Raw genomic sequence first — 27,289 nt, forward strand, 5'->3', positions numbered from 1 at the left:
CATAAACCTCTTTAGACTTAGTCAAATTCTTATTAATTTAAAATTAAAAATTAAAAATAAATATATCTAAAAAATATAAGATTTAATAAATATATTATTGGACTCATACATAATAATAAAATATTTAAAATTGAGCCCAATATGATTTAAAAGCTAATCCAACATATAAAACTCGAAATTCATATATAATTTTTTTTGCATACGTTGTCTTCACTAAAACGGCCATAACTAAAGATCTAAAAATCAAAATAAAATGATTTAAATTACATTTCAAAATAAGAGAGTAACAATAAATGTTTAAATTTGAGTTAAGGGGAGTTTTTCTTTTGAAGTCAGCTTAGAGATTAGGAATTTCTTTGGCAATCTTGCCGATAAGGGGAGAAGATTTGGCAGCAAATGATCATGCTGGGTTGATCATGATGATTGTGTTCGAAATGCATGCTAAAGGGGAGATTTCTAGTACAATGCTATGTGACAAAAGCTGAAAACACATCTTGTTGTGCTTTGTCAAAATGTGAAAGAGATACTCTTTACATGCCATTGTTTCATTCCTTATTCAAATAATACTTGGGACAAGTAGTTAAAGATTGTATTTGGGACTGCTACTTGGGATAATAAGTTAGGACAATGAGTTTGAACAGTTAAAGTGCAGTCAGTTTGTTAACATTTTCTACTTGATTCATCTTACTTAGTTTTCTGCAATTTTTGTTTTTAATCTTGTTGGTAGATTTAATTAAATTTATTTTTCTTGGAGATAAAGCTGATCAGATTTATTACCGCACATGTTGGGGGTGTATCGTCAGTGCTTTTGTCAAGTGTTTATTGATTTTTTGCTCCTTATTTTTGCACTTGTGTCAGGTATTTCATCGGAGAATAAAATTTGTTGTAAGGAAAGTTGTTTGGGGTGAATAATGGTAATATTGGGGGTATTTTGTGTAAAGGTAGATTGAGCTTTTTTTCAATAGGGTTTTGAATCTTTTGTTGAATAAAATCATTCACTTAGCAAAACTACGTGGAGGAGGATTGGTGAATCTAGATTGCGTTAACAAATCATATGTGTTATTAAATTGTCTTGTTCCAAACAGGTGAAACATTGCATTGGACATCCAACAAACCGGAAAGTTTTCAAAAACAATATTTTAAATTAAAATTTACAATTGTAATTAAATGATGTCTAATCAATATTTATAAATATCTATATAAAATATATTTTGCATGGACTTGATAATTTAGTTGTGAGTAGGATTTATTCTCAATTTTGTCATCACAAATTCGCATAATTTTGAGTTTTGATTGGTTTTGTGCCATATAAATTGAGATATTTCAAGCTCCAACTATCACAAATTTTGATTTTGAGTTATTGTATTTTTAGGATTAAATTAGATTGATTTACGGATCAAAATGGATGCCTTAGGAAGGGAAACACTTTGTTTAGTCCCCTAACCCACACGTGGTAGGCAACGAACCATTACAACAAAGACAATTAATAACACCACAAAACATAAACCATAACCCGAGAGTGAGTTGGTAACTGAGTCAAAATCTTCCAAATCTCTGGGCCTCTCCAAAGCGAACCCTCTCTTCTCTAGAAACCACCGTCGAGCCATGGCTCTAATCACCCGAACCACCGCCAATCGCCTCCCTCACCTCCTCTCCCTACAGCGTGCCCTCGCTATTCACACCACCGTCCCTTCTCTCTCCTCTTCTGCCACCCCAACCACATACGCTCGCCCTTCTCCGCCGTCCACCTCCGGCACTCCCTCCAGTCTGTCTAAGCCTGCTGAGTACGTGATCTCCAAGGTCGATGACCTCTTGAACTGGGCCCGTCGTGGGTCCATATGGCCCATGACTTTCGGCCTCGCTTGCTGCGCCGTCGAAATGATGCACGCCGGTGCTTCTCGCTACGACTTCGATCGCTTTGGTGTCATTTTTAGGCCTAGCCCTCGCCAATCCGATTGCATGATTGTCGCTGGCACTCTCACCAACAAAATGGCCCCTGCTCTTCGCAAGTATGATCTCATCTCATTCTTAGGGTTTCATTTAAAAAAAAAAGTTAATTTATGATCCTTTATTTTGATCTGTATATTAGATTTGGGATTTCATGAGAATGTGATTGTTGCAGTCCCAACCTTTTCTTAGCTCGTTGGGTTTTTTAGCCTAATACAATACAGGCGTAATCGCAAAATTCAATTCGTGAACCCTCTATTTGATTTGTGTTAAGGATATATTTACAATTTGATATGTGACTGAATTGCTTTGATTTTTGGAAGATGATTTTTTCTTTGAAATTGGTGGATTGTTTTTGGGAATATGATACATAAACTAAAAATGAACTGAAAAGCTACTTGAGGCTGTTTCTTCTTTAACATGATACATAAATCGAGAAGGTTATGTATATTTTTTCTATTGCTCTATTCAACTTATGGGTTTCTTTCTGATTATCGGGAGAATTGTTGAAGAGTTAGTAACATAAAAAACTATGTATCTGTAATCTTTTAAGCCCGTAGCTTGGTTGACAAAACATAGATCTTAATGGTGTAAAACCTGAAGCTCAAGCTTGAATGGTCCTGGATAAGTTCGTGTGGTCTAACTGGGGCTTGATGTTTTAGGAAGAAGATTCATAGTTATTACAAACATATTAGTACACATTGATTTTTTTTTTAACTTTTATTTTATGGTGTTTCTGGACTTGTGGAGAACTACCCAAATCCAGACTGAGCTAGCTTATTTGGCATGCAATTTTGTCTCATGACAGCCGTAGCCTAAACGTCTGATGGTGAATTCAGAGTGGGATGTCCATGAAAAGTTTTCTTGTTTTAATGGTATTTTGACAAATATGATTTATTCCCTTTGTTGTGTTGAACAAATCCAACCTATTAAGTTTTCACCCCTGATGGCATCCCACTCTCTGCTTTGAATATTAAGATTCTTATTAGCATTCCCCAAATTTTGTTGCTTGGTAGTGCATGTTACAATTTCTTCATTTTGAAGTTTGTTACTCTAGGCTCGAGGGATTCTCTATGAATTATGTGAATGACTTGGCAAAGAATCAACACTGTGTCTCCATTTTTGCTTCTTCTTCCTGCCTGTCTTCATATTTCCTGTTTGTTTTCCAGTCTTCGGTTATGCAAATTTGATTCGGCTTTGGTAATTTAGTTAATGGTTTGTAATATTTGTAGGGTTTACGACCAAATGCCAGAGCCTAGGTGGGTGATTTCAATGGGAAGTTGTGCAAATGGTGGTGGGTACTACCACTACTCATACTCAGTTGTAAGAGGTTGCGATAGAATCGTCCCTGTTGACATCTATGTTCCTGGTTGTCCACCCACTGCAGAGGCGTTATTGTACGGAGTTCTTCAATTGCAGAAAAAGATCAACAGGCGCAAGGATTTCCTCCATTGGTGGTCCAAGTAAGAAATTTGCAAGTTACTTCAGGGCTATTTGCACTGCATTTTGCAGTGTTGAGTAACAAATAAATAAAATCAAACTTTCTGGTGAAATGCCATGTAGATGGAGATTGTTAAGAAAAGCTTTTGATTATAAAAGTTCGTGGGGTTTCTATTACTTTGCATGGTGACTGTACTTCCTGTATCATTTGGAACTTCAGTTTTTGTTTCGGATTTAAATGGGTATGAAATATGAATAATTTCATTGTTTTGTTGTGGTATTATCTGGATTTGATGGTTTTTGCATTCATGCAAGTGTTTATCTTCTTATTTTGTGGAAGACGAATTTGGTCAAAAAAGTTCTATTGATAATTGGTTAACTCAATTTTATTGGTTTAGTCAATTATGATGTTAAATTGGTCAATTATTGATTATTAGAATTCATTATTGAATCGACCTATCAATATTAAATTGATTTGATTAGATAAACTGTTTTAGGTCGGCAGTACAAAAAATTTAACCTTGCAAAAAGGGCCTTTTATACCCTAATAACAACCATTTTATTCCAAAAGTGAATTTTGATTCAAGAACAACTAATGATACTTTCATATGTAGTTTCCCAAATAAGAGAAAATCCCTTCTATCAACAATTATATGCATTCAAAACCGATGGCAATCCAAACTCAAGTTTAGTCACTGATGACATTGATCTTCTTTTAGATCCTCACCAAGAATGTCTTCATACGAAACAGGAACCCTAATCCTGTCATGAACAGTTTTTCGTGTTCCTTTGGTACTGAACTGTTCTTCCCGAGTTTGTGGAAGCAGTTGAGAATCTTCCAAAACACTTACCGGGGTCCCATTAGTCAGATTGCAAGCAGTTTCTCGGGACGAGCTCTCTTTGTTCTGTGCTAGTGTTCGTCCGACATTTTGTTGCTTGAATTGCTTCTGCAAAATTATAAATACCACAACTCACATATTCGATGTTACAGTTCGAAGAACGAAACTAATTACTAGCTTTGGTTACTCATAACATGAAACAAGAACCAAGGCCTGGAAATCTAAACCCAAGTTCAATGGCTAGTACATCAAAAACAAGAGTTGCTTGAATCATACTTATATTTCAACGTAAAGGAACATGTCATATGCAATTAGATTAGTCATTAGGTAGCCAAACTATAAGAAACATCAGGCTTTAACCGCTAACGGTTTACCTTTGGATATAAACCAGACAATTATTTAGACATCTGATTGCTGGATGAATCAGAAAGCTCTCATGCATACACGTGTATGCATATATTCATAAGCTAATGAAAAGGCTAGTACTTGAAGTGCCTATTAATACGCACCTCGAAGTCCTTGGTTTTTTTCATTATTTCGCGATAAGCAGCGGGTTGTCGCACTTTTAGGATATTCCATAATATGCCACCACCTGTCCGACAACGTTTTCCATCGGCAGTCATCTGACCTCCACAAGATTGAATTGCACACACCTGGGAACTTTGTATTTCATCATACCATCCCAGAAGGAAAATTGCAACAGGAAAAATGAAGGAAAGAAAGTATCAAACCGAGCATGGAATAGTACAGTAGGATATATTGAGATTATCATAACATATAACAAAAACTATAATTTGCAACAGAGGTAAAAAGGGCATAAGGAAGAAGAAACAAGTCATGAATTTCCGCTTATTCCTATCTATACATCAAGCAATGGTAGCCAAGGTGAGGGACTTCAACACAACAATCTTATGAGCCATGGCCATGATGAAAATTGTTTTCCACACCAGACACCAAATTAAGGAATCTCCAAAACTATGTTACACAATACTTGGGTATATGTATCCGACATGTGTATGGTTAGATTTTTCTGTACTCAAAGGTCATATCACATGTGTCGAGCACATATAGGAAAATGAAAAATCCGAGCAACATAGCTCCAAAATCAAAAGAAAAGCTCAATGTTTTAACCATTATCAGTTGCAAATGGGATACTAGTGATAAACATAAACCCATCATTAGATTGTACATTATAAACACAGATAATTGAGTAAAAAATATACCTCCACGACAAGATCACTCAATGCAGAAACCCCCAAGCACCCCACAGCGTTGTACACCATGTATGACTTCTTTTCTTTTAATCGTCTACAAGTATCTAACACAAACCTGCAAAACCCATATTTATCAATTTATCAACAAATTAACCATGTTTTGATGGAAGAAAAAATTTTCATAGAGAATTACTGGTTTATATCCAAAGGTTTATGTCCAGAACCACCCTTTTTTCTCTTATTCTTCCTCTTATTTGCTCGGCGCTTTTTATTTTTACTATGGGGCACTTGATTTTCACCATTAACAGCAGCAGAGCCGCTTTTTTCCCGATCATTTCCCGAGTTACAACATTCCACGAGCTCTCCTTCTTCAACGTCAACCATCTCTACATCTTCTCCATCTCCTAAATCTTCGTCTTCGTAAATCGCTTCCAATATGCTCTCTCCTTTCTCCATCAAGAATTTCAAAACCAAAACAATCCCTAAAATTTTAAATTTTATGGCCTTTAAATGGACAATGGAGAAGTTTGTCGGCCGAGCTTTCAGTGAACGTGCGAACGTTTTTGAGTGTACATTAGTGGGGATTTTTCGGTTTTGTTTATGTAAAGCAAAGGGAAGCCCAACTGAATAATATGAGCCGATTTTGGGTTTTCATTTTCTCGGGAAAATAACCAGTCGGAGAGAAAGCCAATAAAAATTTTAAATGGGCCTCCACCCAATTTTCTAAGCAACTCTCATCACAACCGCCAATTATATACGATCCCTAATCATCAACAGCGACGCCCCAGATGCAAGCACACATTTCTATAAAAAATTTATAGATAATGTAGCTCTGGGCCCCTTACGTATCCTTTACTATATATGATAATGTAAACATATCTATGAATACCAGCTGCAAAAGGCTTGAAGAATCTGTTTCCTTTTTATGGTGCTCTATAATTTGGCCAAATCATGACATCTCTTGTGGTTGGTGCGATTCTTCTCTTGTTGTCGTTGACCGGAATTGTCTCAGCCGGTAGAGATGTAACCGGAGACATACTCCGGTTACCTTCAGAAGCTAATAAGTTCTTCCATGGGGGCGACGATGATGAAGTTGAAGGCACGAGATGGGCGGTCTTGATTGCCGGATCTAATGGATATTGGAATTACAGGCATCAGGTCTTAAATAGTCTAATTTGTCAAAAAAGTTACTTATTTTGGGGAATTTTATGATGAATTTATTGTTTTTTAATTCATAATGATTGATGGGTCGTATTAATTTTGAAGGACATATGTATCTATATATTTGTTTCAGGCTGATGTTTGTCATGCTTATCAAATGTTGAGAAATGGTGGCCTAAAAGAGGAAAATATCATTGTTTTTATGTATGATGATATTGCCTACAATGAAGAAAACCCTAGACCTGGAATCATCATTAACAATCCCCATGGTGATGATGTTTATAAGGGTGTTCCAAAGGTTTATTCTTTTTTCATGGTTACTTGTAATATTCTTTAAAAAGATTATAAATTGTATGCCTAATTGATGTTCTTATGCAGGATTACACTGGAGAAAATGTTACTGTTAACAACTTTTTTGCTGCTATCCTTGGAAACAAATCTGCTCTTACAGGGGGTAGTGGCAAAGTTGTTAATAGTGGCCCCAATGATCATATCTTCATATATTACTCTGACCATGGAGGTCCTGGTGTACTTGGTTAGTTCTCATTAGCATGGTCATTAACTTCATATCTATTACCTTGGATTCTTATATGTCATTCAGCTTGAAACTTAATATTGGTTTATAGAGTTGCTAATGAATAATGATGAATTGTGTGTTAATCCAGGCATGCCTACCTTACCTTATCTTTATGCTGATGATTTGATTGATGTTTTAAAGAAAAAACATGCTTCCGGGACCTATAAAAGCTTGGTAAACTTTTTTGTTCTAAATATCTGTCGGTTTCTAGATGTCTTGTTCATCACTATGTCGTAATTTTAATTTCTTGTCTGTCTGTATGTAACTTTGTAGGTGTTCTATCTTGAAGCTTGTGAATCTGGAAGTATCTTTGAGGGTCTTCTTCCCGAGGGTTTGAACATCTATGCAACGACTGCGGCAAATGCAGTCGAGAGTAGCTGGGGAACCTATTGTCCTGGAGAGTATCCAAGTCCTCCCCCAGAGTATGAAACCTGCTTGGGAGACTTGTACAGTGTTGCTTGGATGGAGGACAGGTACATATAATTTTTCATCTACCCTTCGGATCATTGAATCTGCGAGGTTTTTGAAGTTGAAGCCTATTGCCTATATCTTCAGTTTATTTCATTTCTTTAAGAATTTGGTAAACAAATACAAAAATCAGAGGCAAAGTAGGTGGATATATTCTGATTCTTTTGATATCATCTGGATTAAATTAGGATATATAATACTAAGGAATCAGTTTTTTTTCTAAATAGTTGAGTTACATCTCTCGGAATGTATTTTTAATGTTCTGTATCTTGTTGAGCAGCGACATACATAATCTGCGGAAGGAGACTTTGCACCAGCAATATGAATTTGTAAGGCTTTTTTAAATCTATGCTTTGCATGAGCTGTTTCCTTTCCTTTCTTAAAAAGAGAAAAAAAAATTGCGACTTCAATGTCATCTTCCTATAGTAGTTATTTATTACTGCTATATAGATATAAATAAATATGAAACTATATACTGAAAATGAGAGGTCGGTCTAAGTTCCTTTGACACTGAATTCAAGTGCCAATGGGTCTATTCAGTATTATGCTAAAATCCAAATGGTTACCCGGTTGAGTTATATGGTGAAATTTCACTGTGCTGGTCTTTACAGGTAAAAAGGAGGACTATCAATGGCAATTCTGCATATGGTTCTCATGTTATGCAATTTGGTGATATAGGAATTAGCATGGACAATCTCTTCACATATTTGGGTACCAATCCTGCTAACGATAACTTCAAATTCATCGATGAGAACTCCTTGTTGCCACCCACCAAAGCTGTTAATCAGCGCGATGCTGATCTTGTCCATTTCTGGGATAAGGTTTGTATCTTATGTCTCTTGCATCGGATATTACTGTGAATGAGTGTAAGATATGAACACTTTGTTCCGTACTTTGAAAGCTGAACTGCTAGTTTAGAGCTCATCCCACTCAAGTTATTTTTGAACCTATTGTGCAGTATCGCAAGGCACCTGATGGCTCGGTTAGGAAGGTTGAAGCTCAAAAGCAGGTTATGGAAGCCATGTCCCACAGAATGCATGTAGACAACAGTATACAACTCATTGGAAAGCTGTTATTCGGAGTCGAAAGAGGCCCTGAAGTTTTAAACACTGTTCGACCAACTGGTCAACCTCTTGTTGATGACTGGAAATGCCTTAAGAAAATGGTAATATCCTTGATTCCAAGTCCCTCTTACTCATTTTCCTTTTTCTCATCATGCAACTTATGAAGATGCTCTGTCCATCGACACAGGTAAGAACCTTTGAGACGCACTGCGGATCACTGGCACAGTACGGGATGAAACACATGCGTTCCCTTGCGAACATCTGCAATGCTGGAATTGAGACAGAAAAGATGGGTGAGGCATCAGCACAAGCTTGTGTCAACATTCCTTCAGGACATTGGGGTTCTGTTGAGAAAGGGTTCAGTGCATAAAATGTAGCAGAATTGTCAACTGTTGGAAGACCTTAACTTTGATGATGTTGTATTTCATAATGTGTTTTCCTAAGAGATATGTATATATATAAACTCTCTGCATTTTTATGATTATTCATGTGATTGCTTCTGCCCAAAATTGTTGGGTAGCCACGCTGAACCAGACATGCTTCATTTAAATTAATGTGCTTCAGTTATGATTCAAATGAAATATTGCAAAGCCTAAAATGTGATCTTTTTGGTGTAACATCTTTCAATTTGGATTCGAATTTATTTAAATCTCTCAAGGGTAAAACTTTGTCACTGCAATTTTTTTTTCTTTTTTTCAAGTTTTGAATCCGAAACTTTGCTTAAAGATATTGGAATTTTTTTTCACTTATTCTTACGTTGCATAAAGGATAAAGGATATTGAGACTGTTTGTAACGGACATATGCTCCACAAACTTAAAATTTAGGTATTCACACATTTGGTTTTAATGTTTTTTTTTAAATTAAAATATGCTTCAAGTCCCTATACATATATTTTTTACTTTTTGTATTTAGTCCTATTTTTTATTTTTAGGGATTTAATTCCTTTAGTTTTCATATTTAAAAAACAGACCCAATTGTTAATATTGTTAAAATTTTATTATTAAATTTAGGTCATTACAACATCTTTTTTGTTACATGCCTACCAATTGAGTATTTTTTTTTTAATTTTAAAATACCAAACCAACAAATTTGATAAAATAATATTAATCATGTTAATAATTGGACCTGGATTTTTAAATTCAAAAAAAAGAAGACTAAATTTATTAACATAAAAGTAGAGTGGCTAAATTCTAAAATCTACAAAAGATATAGGGACTTGGTGAATATTTTACTTTTTTTTTGTTTAGTACATATAAGGAAAAGTATTCAATTCCTCTAAGATTTAATAAAAAAAACATTTATTTTTATATTTTAAAAATATTCATTCACTCTTTTAAGGTTTAATGAAAATACACAATATGTTTAAGGTTTATTTATTAACTGAAATTTAAATTAAAAGATAAATATGTTCTGTATTAATTACGTATTTTTTTAATATTATATTCAATCATTATTAGTTAAAAATAATAAAAATATAATTATTTTAGCTTTTTTTAGAAGTATTATTAAATTAAATTGTAAATTACATCATACTTTAATATAAGCTTATCTTAATATTTTTCCGATTAATACTAGAAATGAAACACTGCATGAAGACCCTATTTTGTTGAAGATAATGTTCCAAAGTTTACGAAAATTAAACTGTTCGGTAATTACATTTGATTCTAATTAAATTTGAAGTTGAAGCTAATCATATTATTAAACGAAAAGTAATTTATTTTAACATTGTACTTTTCCGTCCTTAAATTACGAAATCAAAATTTTACTTTAAAAAATATTCCACCACTCAACAAACCCCTGAACGAATAAAAATTTTAACTTGTGCTTAAAGAGAAGGCCCCTCTATTTTCCAATCAAAGAGCTTGGTGGTGACACCCTTGGGTCATTGTCATCTTTAAGGACAAAAATAAAGAAAGAAACTGAGCTGAAAGTAGCCATTTTGGCATGTTTTTCATCTACCATTAGTAATAGGTTGATGAAGTGATTTGGAAGGTGACGGGTGGGTCTAAGCAAAGACACTTCAAAATTTTCATCATTGGTTGGATATATAATACCAACATATGCATAATCCAGGCTGTGTGGGTTTTGTAATTGGCCTAAGTACAAATCATTCAATCAATTCCGTGGCTCATTATCAGGAATTTAAACCCTTTTTCCTCGGGTTGGAAGTTAGTGACTCTTCATGTGAATGTGTCGAGAGTTGCTTGGGGTGGCTTTATAAGTTGAAATTGAGTGTCGAAATTTTGAAGGTACCTCACTTTTCAATTATCGTTGTCTAATACAAGAAGACAATATATTTACACTAACTATTAACACGATATGATAACTAAGATTTTTTTGAACAAAGAAAACTTTTTCAACCTTGTTGCATATAATTATTTTTATGTAATTTCAATCTACAAGTGACACAAAAACGATAAAACCAGCGTGGATAAAGTATGGGTTTCAATTTTAAATCATGTAAACAAATGTATATAAAATAATAATAAAAAGGGTTAATTGCACCAAATTATTATCAAGGGTTCGAGTAATATAAACCAAAACACAAAATTAAAAATTTTAATTACTTTTAGTAGGAAAGTAATTTGCCTCCTAGTAAAGATTGTAATTTCTAGAAAATAAGATTTATTTTAAGTAAATAAATTATCACTACTTTCTGGTAGAATAACAATACCTTATGATTGTATGAAGTGTTTCTAGGTCAATCGATCCTCTCTATTAATAGAGGGAAGTACAAGAATCCTGTTTGAACAAATCTTTGATAAACAATATTATTTAAATAGAAAACATACTCTCTGTCTAACTGAGACAGAGGAGGGTAGCACACTCTCATAATTTTACTAGGGTTGTTACCTCCTCATGTTACATGACAGATAAATTGGCCTCTCATGTATTAGATCTAATTATATGTGCTTTCTGAACTTTTGATCTAGCACTTTATAATTTAAACCAACCCAATATTTATTTTTTATTCTCAAATAAATGATAGTTAATCAATTAATTAAATTAATTAAATTAACTAAGTTACTTTCTCAATTAGATAATTTATCAACCAAATTCTAATTCCATTAAAGTTATAACAATTTTACTGTAATAGAATCTGTGAGGAAATATATTTAATTTCTTTATTCAATAGATTCATGACGACTAATTAATCTAATTTCATTTTCGAATTTTAATTATTTAATTATAAATAATTAAATAATAATTCGAAAAACCTTCAATTAATTCTCAAGTCATTTTTGTACTTAATGAGAAAACACATTCATTGTGAAATATATTTCTCTTACTTCATCGTTTCCATTTATTTCTATTCATTTGGTTCTACATGTGATTCATTTATAGTTTCAACGAGCTAGCGGAAGTTTCAACTTTTTACCTATTAATTATGAACATACTTAGTCACGAAGTCATTCCACTAAAGTCACTAAAGTATTGTGACTGAGCTCTTCCTTATTATATACTATTATGAAAATTATTTAACAAGTATTCGTCCAATGACCTTGTCAAAAATGTATTATTTTTATAGGATATCCTTAATCTTTTTTGGATAAATCTATTTACATTACCTTTGTTACTTCCTCCAACTTAGGTGTCAGAAAGTTTCCTACAACATTAGTTTCGGTATCTCCATAAGTTTCCTGTTGTTTTAAAGGTTCTTCCATACTTCCAGCCCAAAACACAAATCTCAATCCAACCCCTTCCAAAAAAAGATGTTAGCAATCTTACTCTAAGCATCACTAGCTTCAATTGTTGTAATCAAATGGATCTCAAACGGTAATAAGTTAGATCTTAAACTTAGCTCGAAATTTGTAGCACAAAATTCATCTCAAACTCAATCCAATATGTTAGTTTTCATTTTCCAAACTTTTGATATAACAACGTTTAATAATGAAATTTGCAATATTTTCCGAAACCATTTTATGAAAATATTATTGAAATCTCATTAAACATTTTCATGACTTTTAAATCTCAAAAAACACTTTTATTAAAATGGTTTAATATTTATAAAATAATTTTGAGCTAAATTAAAATTAATTTAAAGTGTTTCAAAGAATTGTTTCAACATTTTAGAGACACAGGGAATCCCCCAAGGCAATGGCATAGGATTGGTCCCCCTGAATTGAGTAGCTAAATGAGGTTTTCAGAAAGGTGGGGGATTGATTTGCCCAAGGGATCGATCCCCTATGGCTAACAACTAGCTTTTCTACACTACTGCAAAACATGATTTTTGTACTTTCAACGATCATTTTTCATCCCCGATGGCTCCAAAGGTTAGAAATTAAATTTTTGGTATAAATATATTTCAAAAACACTTCAAAAAGCAATAAACTCATACCCATACAAGAAATCAAGAGAATTTATTAGAGCTTTCTTTTCTACATCTTTCTCTTGTACAAATTTTATTGAGAACTTTATTGTAAATTTTTGTATAAGTTTTATTCACTCTTCTTGATAGCTTATATTTCGCAAACACTTACTTTATTACTCACATTCTTCTTTGAAAAATAGATCGGTTTTTAGCTGAGCCTTTAGAAAATAGTTAAATACTAATTTATCCCTTTCTTGGAAAAATTTGATCCATCAAGGCATTCACAATATTATTATAAAAGTTTGAGCTCGAACCAAATTCGAACTATTTGAGTTTGACTCAATTAAGTTTATTTACATGCTCGAGCTCAAGTTGAAACTCGTCTCATATATAATTTTTTTATATTTAAATAATAAGCTTTAGGGTTTACATTTTATATGGATATATTTTAAGAATAAAATAATAATTTAATATTAAAATATTATAAAATACTCAAAGTCGCTTAATAACTTGAGCTTAGTTCCATAATGACGAATTCAAACTCATGTTTATATCTAGACAAATTTTATGAGTGTTAGCTCACAATTTTCATTTTTCAACTTTTTTTGGTTTCTAATACTATTCAAAGATATCCAAATTCTCCATCTTCAGCGGAATACAATGAATTTTAAAGCAGACAACATCAAAAGCAGATAAATAAAAAAGGAAATTGCAATAATTAATAATAACAGCCAAAAGCAGGAAAAAAAAAATCACCAATGTTATTTGAATCAGATCGAGAATCAGTTGAGAGATCGGTTTGATTAAAGGGATTAGATTAGTTTATTCATGTTATACCACCATTCGTGTAAGAACACGTGACAAGTCAAAAAGGCATTCAAGTAGTAAGCTTGTTGACAGCAAACTAAGAAGTCGTTCACAAGTCCTCCTCTCCGAAGATACCATCTGATACCTAGGTCTTAAGGCTTTCATTGGGAACATGAAGTTGTTGGTTACCGAACACCACGTGAGCTCAACTGTTCTATACCATCAAGTCAAAGTAAATGACATGATTTGTCCCATCACAAACTTCCTCATCCCATCGAAGACATTTGCCCCCACACGTTTTGTAATGATAACTAGATGATTAGCCCAAACACGTTAACGTCATCTTACATGAGACCCTCACCTATAAATACTTTCAAGAACGATGAAGAAATGATTGATTATCCAGAGATGCTTAGTATAGAAGCAGAGAATTTCTGGAATTATCTCTTTCTTAATTGATTGAGATTACAATGAGCTAAATACATACTGTACACAACTAATTCCTAAACTCTAGGAGATAAAAACAATAATTTAAATCTACCTATTTACATGCTTAATAATACAAGTGGAGTTTATCTATATTAACAGAAGAATCAGTCAACAGCAGCATGTGCATAGTACGGGGTTACACTGATACTTAGTCAACACACTGTCAACTTACCTTCAAGCATTCTCCTCACTTCTAATCCTTCCTACCTCCAGCTCTCCATTCAGATTGATTGGACCAGTCTTCGTAGAATCTACCACTCTCTCCTTCATATCTCCTCCTTGTTATATTACTATATCAATAATCGACAAACTGATATGAAGTGATTGAACTAAACAAAATACAGATTGAAACGATTTTTTTTCATTTTTTAAATATATTTTTATAATTTTTAATTATCTATTTAATATAAACCAAATTAATCAAATTAAAAATTAGTGTTAACAACAGTTAAACTACCATTCCAATTAAGAAACATTTTAAAAAGAATAAATAATAAATAAAACCAATTTCAATTTGGCAACTTGCCTTCTTATTACTGTTTGAGCCGCCCGACAGGCATACTTACCCGTCCTATTGAGAAATTAAAATTCAAAATTAAATTATGATATTTTGTTGTAGACGAAAAAGTCCTACACCAACCAGCCACCACTCTTTTAAGTGTAATGGTTATTTCTGTCTTTTCAAGCTTGTAATTTAGGCTTCTAATTAAAATAAAATTATAATTTGGATGCGACATCTATTTTTTTTCTTTTTTGAATTTTCCACGTGTTTGCCCCTATTTTTAAGCCTAGTAGCGTTTTCGCAAATTATCAAAAAAAGTCCTATTTTTTTAAAATTTATCGAAATAGACTCGGTATTTTATTATTTACCGGAATGGGTCATTTTTCTCGAAATTGCGTCCACATCAGCGCGATGTCAGGGAACGTGTCAGAACATCGCGTCCACGTCAGCGCGCTTTGCTTACGTGGACACAAATTGCGCCTACGAGGATGCGATTTGCTGACGTGGATGAACAGTTTATGTTTTTTAGTTGAGACATTTTTTTTTATTTCGAATAACTTTTCGAAATCTACGCGCTGACAAACAGCCGAAGGCGGTTTGCCGCAGTTTCCATCGAAAAAGATCATTTTTTGCCCCTAAATTTCGATTTTTTCGGTTTAAAATTGAATTTTGAAACATTCAAATTATTATTTTCCTTATTTATTTGAAGTAAACACCAGATTCTTTTTTACAGAATTGTTGTATTATTTTTTCTGATTTGACATGTGTATGGAATAGGTCCGGTAAATCGTTAGAACGTAAGTAATATAATTAAGATAATAACAGTATTTCTATAATATGTTAATTAATTAGTTTAGCTTAGTTGGTTAAGATGCTTGCTCTTTTCCCTTAGTTTTTTGGTTCAAATCTTGTTGGTAACAATTTTGAATCTTTTTTGTACTTGTTGCTATTGATGTAATGTTGAAGAGTTAATTGATTAAAAAAATAAATACAAGTACAAAAAGATTCAAAATTTATTTTTTCAAAATACCAAAAAAGCCCTATATTTTTAAAATTTATCGAAATGGGCCCGGTATTTTTTTTTGGTATTAAAAAAAATAAATACAAGTACACACAACTAGTAATTTTCTTTCACAAAAATAAAAATCACTTAAGTATTTTTTAGTGTCACGAGTATGCAACATGTTAATTTTCAAACACAAGATTCACAACAATCACACTAGCAACAACAATTTCTAAATAAGAATGTTACATTTCTAATCAATATTTAAGAAATTTAAGATTATATAAATACAACCAATCTTAATTTCTTTAAGGATTTGTATTAGTTAACCTTTAAAAACAATTGCTCAACATGCCAGTATTTCACACAAAATCAATATCTCAAAATCATTCAATAAATTAAAAAAAAACTAAATCTTGCATAAAAATTCTAAATTATCACAAGAAAAGCGAAAAGAAAATAAAGTTGTCATCAAATTAGGGAGACTCGCTTGAAAGTATTAAAAGGTTAATCACTTTCTTGAAGAAATTCTAGAGAGAGTGTGTGAGAGAATAAGGTAAATTTAAGAGAAAAGTGATAAGTGTTAAAAAAATAAAATGATTATGGATTTTGGGGTTTTAGTGGGTGGAGTGAGATTTATTTATTTTTTATAAAACTTTTAGTGGATCATTTTCAAATTTTTGGTGAGATAAATTATATAAAATTTTAAAAATATATAACTAAAAAATTTCCTTTTTTTTGGGGGGCAATTTAAATGATTTTAAAGCTGAGTGGAGATAAGACCTACAAGGCTTGAAAGAAAGTTTTAGTATAATGTATAACAATAATTACGTAGCCCACCAACCTAAGGTATATAGACCATATGCTTGAAAGTATGGCACCACCTGAGGTACGTCTAAACGACAAAACTTTAAAATCTTCTTCCAAATGAGTCAACCCTTTAACAAGGTTCAAACTCCACTGTTTGAAAACTCTTCAGTTTCTTTGATGGTTTGCTTATTCGGGCATCGGTGAGTTATTTCCTTTCTATGATCTTGTCAACTTTTTAAACTACTTATCTCTTAATAAATATAGAAGAAAAGTCCCTATAAAAGATAATATCATATTTGTTAAATATTTCATTGATTCTGAATCAACTAACACTTTATAAACTTCTCCTAAATGAGGCCAAAATCGCTTAACATAATTGTTTTTTTTACTCAGTTTTTTCCTTACCATTTGGCAAACGTCTCATGAGCTTTTCCTATTTCACATTCCTTTTAATCAAGGAATCAAAATTTGGATCCTAAATCAAAGTAATGGAACTTTAGATTTTTTATCTAGTCGATTGAATATATCACTTCATGCTGATTGAGTCTTAACTCGATTAATATGGGTATTGTTATCAATACAAGAGGGCGTGAGTTCGAGTGTACTGAAGCGTATTATCCTTTTAGAGGGATTATAGATAGTTCTAAGCATTGCGTAAAAATAAACAGATATGGCCAAAACCTTTAGTGAAGTTGTTCAAAAAAATACACAAATTAAATCGTAAAAAAATTGTCATCAAATTCTATTTTTAATTAAAAAAATCAAGATTTTTAAATATTGATATAATTAAATTTACTTAATTACCATTATCAACTACACGTTCCAGTGACATGCCAATCTCTTTTTGTTACATTATTATTTATTGTCTTTTTAATTTTTCAATCAAAATAATTCAACTTATTTATTTTTTAAAAAGCACCCCAAAACAGAATATCTAAAAACCAACTTTTCTAAATATTTTAATAAATAAAGTTCCTAAATTTTCTATGTTTTGAAAGAAGTTAAATTTACTAATAAGATTCCAAAAATGTTGAAAACACAAATTTCGAAAGTGGGTTTAATTCCTTGAACTTTCTCTTGATAATATATATATGAATATATTTGAATAAAATTTTAATATTTATATTTTTCTATCACTTTCACCTTTAATTAAAAAAAGTTGAATTTAATCATCAAATTTTTAAAAAGAATCGAATTATTTTTTAATGAAAATTATTAGTTAAATCATTAAAATTTAAAAAATAGCAACACACATGTCAATCCAAATATACTTCATGTTTTTTTTTGTTTTTTTATGATTTTTTTAAATATTTTATAGTTTAAAAATTATTTTTTAATGTGACAAATAAGACAAATAGTATTATATTTGCATAAAATACATATGGATTGTTCACGTGAGTTACCACACAAATATCGTTAAAAAATTAATGTTTTAATTAATATCTACATTGAAAAATGATTTGATTCTTTTTTAAAAAATTAATAATCAAATTTAACTAATAAAAATAAAAATAAAAATTACTAAAAAATATAAACATTAAAAACTAAATTTATTATTATACGTTTAATAATTAAGAAAATTATCACCGACCGTGACAAGGGTTCGATGAACCTCACCAAAAGAGGAAGTGACATTTTTTTTTGTCACAACGGAGAGACATTTAAATAAATATTGAAAGAAAAAATAAAAGTAAATATAATAAAGTAACAAAGAAAAAATAAAATAATCGTAAGGTATAACATAATGATTGTTTACTTCATCTTTAAATTATAAGATCAAAGATTTGATCTCTATTCATGATAATAGAGCACATTACATGACCTGTTACTTATGTTTACGTAGGATATTTATAATGAGGGAATTAGTCCTATAAATGGTAGACATCCTAATTTCAACTGCAAAAAATAAATAATGTGGGAAAAGTATAATTACTGTTTGATTCAAAAGTCCACCAAGAATTACGAAACTGTCCTACAAGAACAGACCCGGTTTACATTAACCATGGTCAGTTCACCCGAGTTTACATAACCAACCATAGTTAACTTGTTGCATTGTTGTGCTAAGCACCACCTCACCCGGCAGCGACAAAATTAAAATAAAACAAAAAAAAATATTAAAGAAAAAATAAAAATATTATTATTCCAGCGTTGTTTGAAGATTCCGCTAGATCTATTAACGCCGTTAAAGAGGAGTAAGGCAAAAGAAAATCCTGAAACGAGAATCGTTATATAGACGGAGTTAACTTTTCGAATTTAGGGTTGGGGAATATGAGCCGTTGGATTAATGATGAACGGATTGGATTTCACGGTGATGAAACCCTCTGTGGTGTAACGGAGGGGTGAGAGGAGGTATAAAAACTGGTTATTGGAAGGGAGAGAGCGCATTTCGTTTAATCAATTTTTTCTTTTGCTTATTTTCTATGTTCTTTGCTAATTTGCTTCTACTTCCTTCTTCTTCTCTTTCTCGTGAACCAAACAGAAATTTCCTAAAGGAAAAAAAAATTCAAAAGCTGATGTTAATTTATGAATAAATGTTGAGGATCTGAATTTTAAACCAAGCGAGGGAGTGAAAGAGAGACGAGAGAAGGATTTGAGGAATTGTTAGGTGTGTAATTGAGAGTTGAGATTGTTTGTGTTTTAATTTATTGTGATGAGTTTTTATTACCTATTTCCAATGGATAACTTGTTAAACAACGATTTCGATTTTTCTTTTCTGCAGATACACTTGAAGAGATTGGAGGGAAGTTTTTTGCTGGTTCTGATAACTAATCGTGAAGATTTCTTTTTATTTTGTTGAAGTTTTTGAGAATCTGTAAGAAAAACGGTGAACAAAGTTCAAGAAATTTGGAACTACCGTTACGTTTCGATTCTTTTTTGGAAATAATTTTGTCTTTCTTCAATTTTTCTTGTTTGACAGATACATTTGGAAGATAGAAGAGCTACTTCGGGGAGAAATTTCAACTGAATTCATCTGCAAATAAGCAGATCAATTGCTGACATATTCAAACATTAGAACCTTCATCACAATCACAAGAGAGTTTCGGAGGAATAGGCTGCAAATGTCATTATTTTGTTGAAAATTTGAAGTAGATTTGTGTTTATAGACTAGAAGAAGCAAAGTTGTAACGGCTAAGCCTGAGTAATTCAGGTATGAGATAAGATCAGGAATCTGACTATCCAAATACCGATTCTAGTTCCACCTAATGGGAATTGACTCTCGCCATTGTTATGGCAAGCTTTTTGTTAAAAGAAGAAAAAGAAGTCACGGTTATTTTGTTTCTTCCCCAGCTTCTATTTTTAGAACACTCACTGTTCTACCAATTGGTTTTCTCTAGCTTGGATTTGATCAAGAATCGAATTTTTTTGACAGAGTTGATTTTTTTCCCGAGAACGTTAGCGACCTTCAACACATCTTTCTGCAGAACGTTGGGATTACTTATCCTCAGATTTTAATCTCACTTTGGAAGTGTTGTTTATTTCGTTTTCGTTTTCGTTTTCTGATAATTTTAATATGTTCTCTTCCATGTCCGTCTATGGATATTTCAAACAATTTTAAGAAGAATTTAATCTGTTCCGCCAAGATTTTTCCTCCAGATTGGATCTCTGTTTTGGTTTTGGTTTTCGCTTCCTTAAATCACCACTGAGAAACATCGTTTCTTCTTTGGCTGCGATGTTTTCCCGATTTTGTTGAATCGTCTTTTCAGTTTTTTTTTCTCATCGCGTTTCTTCTTAGTCAATGAATTCCTGTTTGGTTACCAGGAATCCAAGAGAAAATTAAAACAAAACAAAAAACTGTTTCTCCCGTCTTGAACTTTTCGTCAGTCTTCGGCCCTTTTTTTTTGAAAAATTTCTATCTAAATTCTGAGTCGTTCGATGCACATATTCTAGTGCTAATCCAAGGGCAACTGTTGTTTGAAATTGCGTGAAAGTTTCAAGAGAAGCGACATCTCAATTCTCCTAATCTCTTACCATCTTTTTTTTATCCTTTCGGCATTTCTACTTTAATTCTGAATTTGTATCCAACGCCTTTTCCCAAAATTATTTTTCTCAATTTTTTACTCTTCATGATGGGTCAGGTGTGGTGGAGAAAACGATGGAGAAGGACGCATTAAGGATCAATAACAGTGGTATTGGTAATAGCACCAACTACAGCAGAGATAGAAACGGAGGCGCAGGAGACGGCGGATTGTTAAGATCCAGCTCGGATCCGGCCAAGCAAACGGCGTCGTCTTCTGATTTCGTTTTGCAGTGGGGAAATCGGAAGCGTCTGAGGTGTATGAAGATACAAGTCAAAGACGATCAGTCCGGCCCGGTTAATCGAACAACGGTTCGAGTCGACCGCCGAGTCGTGAGGGCCGACAGAGACTCTTCGAATCAACCAAGCAATAATAATCACGGGAATGGATATTTTAACCTCCGTCAACGACCTGCTTCTCCTCAAGCTCCGCCATCTCAGCGCGTTCTCAGGTACTGTGTAATTTACGATTTTACACTTCTTCTCCTTGAGTGTTGGGCGCGTTTAAGATACGCTCACTTGTGATGGGGTAATAATGGGCGGTGTTGGTTAGTTTTTGATGTCTGGTTTCTTTTGCCACTTGTTTTTGCCTTGGGTTTTTAGTTCAAATTGGCGTGAGGAAGTGATTATAAAGATTTAGATCCCATCATTTCCAGGCCCCACTTCATCATGTCTGAAATTTCTTAAAATAATTTCTTCCCCTGCTTCAAAAGCAGAAATTACTGATCTGGATTAAGCTTTTTTGACTAGTATATATCCTTTGATGAGATGAGTTTTCTGAGGTCATGGATAAGTGAGAAGATTTTAGGTTAAGGAAGTACTTTTTTATTTAAATTACGATTTTAAATTAAAAAAATTGATAAACATGCCTCTTTTTAAATCAAAATTTATTTTTAAATCGAGATTTTAATCTAAATTAAAAAAGTTAAAATTTTAGTTTTTAGCTTTTTGGAGATATGCTTTTTAGTGAAATTATCATTTTATCTTTAGTAAACTTTTTACTTTGTAACATCATATTTGAAATACATATTTTAAGCAGTTTTAAAGATAATTATAAAACAAAATAAAAATATTTAAAAATATTTTCTCACAACTAGACGCAGAACCCCAAGCCCCCTAATATTTTAAAATCTTTTTATTTTTTATGAAATTTTTAGAAAATTTTTATTAGGTCCTCTCAAATTTTTAAAAATTCTCATTAATTTTTTAAAAATTTTAATTAAACTTTCTTAAAATCTTTGAAAATTTTCATTAATTTTACAAAAAAATTAATTAAACCCCAATTTTTTAAAAAAGAAATTCAAACTCGAGAAAATTTTGAAATTTTATTAAGCCTCAGAATTTTATCTAAGTCCACCACTGCTCGTATTTTTCAACTTTAATAGTAAACTAACTCCTGTGAATAGAGAAATTGAGAAATTGGACACTTAAAAAGTCTAGACAAAAAAGACAAACCTTCTCGATCATGCTACAAAGATCAAGGTTGTTCGTTGACTGTTCATTTTTCCTGGTAGCGTAAAGGTTTGTTCCAAGAATGGATAATCTTTATAGTTGGTTGCCAATGCCACGGACACTCCTAAAACCTACACAAATTTGGATGGATATTTCCAGATGGGCCTTTTGACTAGTTGGTGAATGCATTTAATGGCTCTCGTATATAAAATAACATTTCAGCCTCAGATTTGCTATTCTAACATTACATAACATTATATGAATGATGCATTCAGGGCTGAATTATTTTTAAGAGGCTTTTATTTTGTGCACTCCCCAATTGGTCAGGTGGGCGCCAGTGTATGGTTCTGGAGAGACACAAATGGTGAGTTTATGAATGGCGCCTTCTATGTTTAGGGTTTTACTTCTTTTTCGTAGATCTGACTGAATCTGGTTATTCATGCTAATTTAGTGATTAAAAATAGAAACACATGAATTATAGGGCTATGCTTTTGCTTTTTCACGAGGTGATCTTAATAATATGGTCACAGAAAAAATAAAGGATTGTTCTAGTTTCAAGTAGGTTCTGGTTCACCGCTTCTATTATGCGTCTTTGTTTGAAGGTGGTGTTGTTTGAGGGATCATTTTTCTAGATTTTAAGTTATTACAAAACATAGTTGGCCAAATTAGTTAAAATTACTCTGAAATACTAGGAGCTGGATTATATTGTTTTCTTTACTTAAAAAAATGAGTAAATTAATTCCAATACGTTAGATCAAAGAATAAGTTAGTCATTTTATTAAAAATTTTATCTATTTTTATTGTTAAAAATTGTCCTTGTACATTGGAATGAGGTATATGTGATATGTTAAATATAACTATTTGGTTATTTTGTCAGCCATTAACAATGGAAATGAATAAAATTTTTTGATAAAGAATTAATTTGCTCTTTAATCTAATATACAAAAATTAATTTACTCTTTTTTAATAGAAAGGTAAAATATAATTTAATTTTTAGTACATGAGTCAACTATCAAATATCAAATTATACTTTTGTGATATTTCAAAAAGAAAAAAACCTAATGAGTTATGTGTTGTAATTCTTATTTTTATCGAAAAAAGTTTAGGTGAGGAAAGATTTTATCAGTTAAGGATCAAGTATGCTATGGTCTTCATAAAAAGCTGAAAGGGATGTTTATAAATGACTCATCAATTGAAACTGATGATGGGACTCTATGTTTGTCGAGGTGTTAATGTTAATCCTCCATCGTAGACGAAAATCTGTGCTGGATCTTGTTTTGAGTTTTGATAATTATTATTACTATTTGATGGTATCCGTAGTTTTATCTTCTAGTAATTACTATTATTATATGTTCTTTTTATTAATTATTATAGTTTCTCGATGGTGCTTGTCCTGCTTTAGACTTAGCTCAATTAATATACACGATTCTTTCCTAGAGCTATTTAGTCTGATCAGGGGGACTCCTTGGAAACATCAACCATGGAGAATGGACAGTTACCTCACCACATGACTACAAATAGTCTATTTTGATCCCAACTTTATCAACCGTCGGATTATAAATCTGATTTAGGAATCTGGTCCCACTTTCTAATACCAACCCATATTTCAACACGTAACCTTAATCCACTACAAAAACCAAAAAATATGCCTTTAATCCTACGGCCTTAAAACCACCTGTGCTTTCCTTATATCCAATTCATCTCTTTCTCTCTAATAATCTAAACTTTCCCATCAAAGCAAGGAAAGAAATTTAACAACTCTCCTATTTAAAAGCCAATCTCAAAGTCTCACCCTTCTCTTTAAGAAAAGCCAATTATTAAAAAAGAAAATCCCTTCCCCCATTTTCTACGCAAATACTTGTACAGATTCTATCCACTCTCTTTCACCCACCGATTTAGAATTCTAGATCACTCCCAAGGTTATTTTTGTAATTCTAGTTTTACAACTTAAACCTTTTCTCTTTTTTTTTTTGTACTTTTTTAAAAGTTACAGCAGTTGGTTCTTTTTACCATGTGTTTTTTAAGATACTTTTTTTTTTAGTATTTCTATTCCTCTTAATTCTTGTTAATGTTTTCCAGGAACTCTGAGAATTCCAGTGCTATGAGAGGCCAAAACAACGGTGGTGTAAGGGAATTTGCTTCGCCAGATAGGGGTGCGCACGATAAGAGAGTTGGTGGTAACAACCATAACAATAACAACCACCACCACCACCATCACCACCATCACCACAACAACAAATCAGCGGCATCTTCGGATATGACCCATGACAGCAAAAAAGGAGGCTCATCTTCAGGAAGCGGTGAGGCAGCTCCACCCATCGTTTGGCCACCAAAATTTGTGATTGCTTTAACTAATAAAGAGAAAGAAGAAGATTTCATGGCCATTAAAGGATCTAAGCTGCCGCAGAGACCCAAAAAACGAGCGAAATTTATTCAACGTACCCTCAACGTAAGAAACTCTGAACTCTTTTCCTTGAATTGATTCCTAATTTTGTTTTAAAAATTTAGGCAAATTGAATGTTTTTAGCATTTAGAGGAGATTTTGATTTGAAAACGGAATTATTTTTACTAAATTGTATGGGGATAATAGATGAGGTACAAAAATTAAAGTAGGGGAGACTACCCGTGAATTACGTCAAAATAATGGGTTGTTTCGCTTTTATTATTTTTAGGCCATTCTCTTAGGAAAAAAGAAAAAGGGAAAAAGAATAGAAAAGGCTTTGAAGGAGTAGGTAAAGCGACAATAAATGAAACGTAGTCGTCCACGTGTCAGTGGAGGAGTGGATGAGTATCTAATTAGATTAATCCAAGTGTTAGCGGTCCACTGGAAAGGCTGTGATTGCGAGGCTGTCACCCATAATGTTGTGTACTGCTATGATGTACGCCTACCATAAAAAATATATAGGAGATTTGAACCGGCACAACACATCACACATACACGTGTTACTTCAAGAAAAAGGGGGTTTTCTTATACAGCAGACTTGAAGCTTAGAAGAAGTCTATAGAATCCGGTTTGAATTGGACGGTTCGGGAGATACTGATTATTTTGTAAATGAAGAGCAACCAGTCCGTTGCTGAACTGGAGGGCATTTGTGCAAATATGTTGTTGTTATAGGGTTACTTTTCCCTTCTTGTACTTCCAGTTGTCTTCCGGGATGGACCACATTGCATACATAAAAACACAAGCAATGATTAATCTGCCTCTTTCTTTTCTACTACATGGGAAAAAAATTGTTAATATTTAAAAAGATTATATTATTGAGTAGATTTAAGCCTTTGAAATTCTAATTGGGGAAAATATATTGTACAGCTGGTAAGTCCGGGGGCATGGCTATGCGATTTAACACTTGAACGATACGAGGTCAGGGAGAAGAAGATCTCAAAGAAGGTAACAATTGAGTTATAATGATTTGTTATAGTTATGGTTAGAAGGCTGAAATATTACAAAATATAATGTTTGCAGAGACCAAGAGGTTTGAAGGCTATGGGTAATAGTAATATGGAATCGGACTCCGAATAAAAAGCAGCCTTTTTTGAGCTTAGGTGTTGAGAGGCAGTTTGGGGGTCATTTTGTTAAAGATGGGAGAAGAAATTGAAGTGGGTGTAAATGAGGACCTTAATGAGAAAGGAATAAATTAAGCCAAACTTTTTTTCATCTTTTATTTTTGGTATAGGATTTCAAATTTCTTCTGAATTTCTCATATAATTCAATTTGTTAATTAAAAGATTATTAGATTTGGTAAAAAACCACTTTTGGTTAAATTGATTTGAATTTGAATTTCACCTTTTAATCGAAATAATTTGCGTTTAAAATTTGAATAGTGATAACATGTAAATGTTCCCCACAAGTAGGTCTATCGTTTTTTTTTCATGATGAATTTTTTGGTTATTCAATTTTATAAAAAAAAATACTTTATTAGATTTCCATCAATTGTCAAATATAAATTTTTTTTTTCCGGAAAATGGGTCTTGGATAAAAAAGATTTGAACACGTAAATACATTATATTAAGAAATAAAAGATGCATTACAATGGTTTATTATAGTATTATCATCACTCTTGAGTTTGTGTCTTTATGACACCAATTCAATAAAAAATATTATCAATATATATACAATTGATGGAAGTATGCTTAACATAATTAAAATATAAAATAAAGTTTTGGTTTATTAGTAAAATTAAAGTTTATTTGATCTAAATAACATGGATTCAAATCCCACCACATGTAAATTTTTATTAGTTTTTTATTTAAAAAAATTGAAGTATCCCGAATAATATAATTTATTTTAATTACAAAAAAATATTTTTGTAGTTTTCATAACCAAGTTGGTGTTTGATTAACTTGTGACATTAACTCAATCAATGGCTTAAATAATAGTATAAATATACATACAATTGATTGAGGTAATACAATTAAAATGTAAGTGTTATATTGAAATAAGTCATTGGTTTATGTAGATCTAATCATGGGTCAAGTCGTGCTAATGCAAAATTTTAGGTCAATTTTTTAGGTCTAGGCCAAATTTTAGGCTAATTTTTTGGGCCAAGCCTGGACCTAAAAAATGAACCTAGAATTTTGTCTAAGCTTAGATTGCCCATATTAATTTTTTAGATGATTTTTTATATAAAAATAAATTTGAAAAATATAATACATCTAATATACTAAACACATTCAGATAAATGTTTCCTACAAAATTGAAAATACATTTAAAAAAGTCATACTTAAATAACACTAACATAGTTGTAACTTAAAAAGTAAATACTTCTAAAATAATAGCAAAATTAAAAATAAAACAAGAGTTATACAATATTCAAATAATAATAACAAAATAGTAGCAATATAATAGCGAAATGATAGCAAAACAACATAAAAATAACATAACAGCAGTAAACAGCAACAAACAACAGTAGGAAAAAATTGTCAAATTCAATCAGGTTCGAGTAAAAAAAAAATCTTGCTTGAGGCTAAACGGGCATTTTTTTATCCAAACTCATTTTTCGAGCCTATATTTTTGCTCAAACCCTTTCACTTTTTGAGCAAGCCTTCGGGCCTAGGCATATGGCCAACCCATAATTAGGTCTAGTTTAATGGTAAAATTAGTGTTTTATTAACTCAAATAGTATAAGTTTAAATCCCACCACACACAAATTTTTATTGTTACTTTTTTGAAAAAAAAGATACCATCTAA

At 32.1% G+C, this 27,289-nt stretch overlaps 4 protein-coding genes across 4 annotated transcripts; 3 read left to right on the top strand and 1 right to left on the bottom strand.

The window, feature by feature from the left end:
- The first annotated feature begins 1,355 nt into the window (after window positions 1-1,355).
- On the top strand, window positions 1,356-3,667 carry LOC107953877 (NADH dehydrogenase [ubiquinone] iron-sulfur protein 7, mitochondrial). Its single transcript, XM_016889317.2, has 2 exons — window positions 1,356-2,009; window positions 3,180-3,667. Exons 1-2 carry the CDS (start codon window positions 1,606-1,608, stop codon window positions 3,412-3,414), a joined length of 639 nt encoding a protein of 212 aa, XP_016744806.1. The 5' UTR covers window positions 1,356-1,605; the 3' UTR covers window positions 3,415-3,667.
- A 234-nt stretch (window positions 3,668-3,901) lies between these two features.
- LOC107953876 (uncharacterized) lies at window positions 3,902-5,896 on the bottom strand. The gene is made up of 4 exons (XM_016889316.2): window positions 5,634-5,896; window positions 5,450-5,555; window positions 4,736-4,879; window positions 3,902-4,334 (listed from the first exon to the last, which is right to left on the bottom strand). The coding sequence occupies exons 1-4, from the start codon at window positions 5,894-5,896 to the stop codon at window positions 4,080-4,082; spliced, it is 768 nt and encodes a 255-aa protein (XP_016744805.1). The 3' UTR covers window positions 3,902-4,079.
- A 446-nt stretch (window positions 5,897-6,342) lies between these two features.
- On the top strand, window positions 6,343-9,291 carry LOC107953875 (vacuolar-processing enzyme). Its single transcript, XM_016889315.2, has 9 exons — window positions 6,343-6,598; window positions 6,735-6,899; window positions 6,980-7,136; window positions 7,267-7,352; window positions 7,452-7,651; window positions 7,927-7,975; window positions 8,258-8,467; window positions 8,605-8,811; window positions 8,898-9,291. The coding sequence occupies exons 1-9, from the start codon at window positions 6,392-6,394 to the stop codon at window positions 9,078-9,080; spliced, it is 1,464 nt and encodes a 487-aa protein (XP_016744804.2). The 5' UTR covers window positions 6,343-6,391; the 3' UTR covers window positions 9,081-9,291.
- A 9,719-nt stretch (window positions 9,292-19,010) lies between these two features.
- LOC107953874 (probable serine/threonine-protein kinase DDB_G0282963) lies at window positions 19,011-25,795 on the top strand. Its single transcript, XM_016889314.2, has 7 exons — window positions 19,011-19,239; window positions 19,354-19,446; window positions 19,552-19,782; window positions 20,711-21,101; window positions 24,181-24,550; window positions 25,412-25,489; window positions 25,565-25,795. The coding sequence occupies exons 4-7, from the start codon at window positions 20,728-20,730 to the stop codon at window positions 25,619-25,621; spliced, it is 879 nt and encodes a 292-aa protein (XP_016744803.2). The 5' UTR covers window positions 19,011-19,239; window positions 19,354-19,446; window positions 19,552-19,782; window positions 20,711-20,727; the 3' UTR covers window positions 25,622-25,795.
- Window positions 25,796-27,289: the final 1,494 nt, after the last annotated feature.

Source organism: Gossypium hirsutum, chromosome D07 (assembly GCF_007990345.1).
Source record: "Gossypium hirsutum isolate 1008001.06 chromosome D07, Gossypium_hirsutum_v2.1, whole genome shotgun sequence".
Taxonomy (NCBI): Eukaryota; Viridiplantae; Streptophyta; class Magnoliopsida; order Malvales; family Malvaceae; genus Gossypium; species Gossypium hirsutum.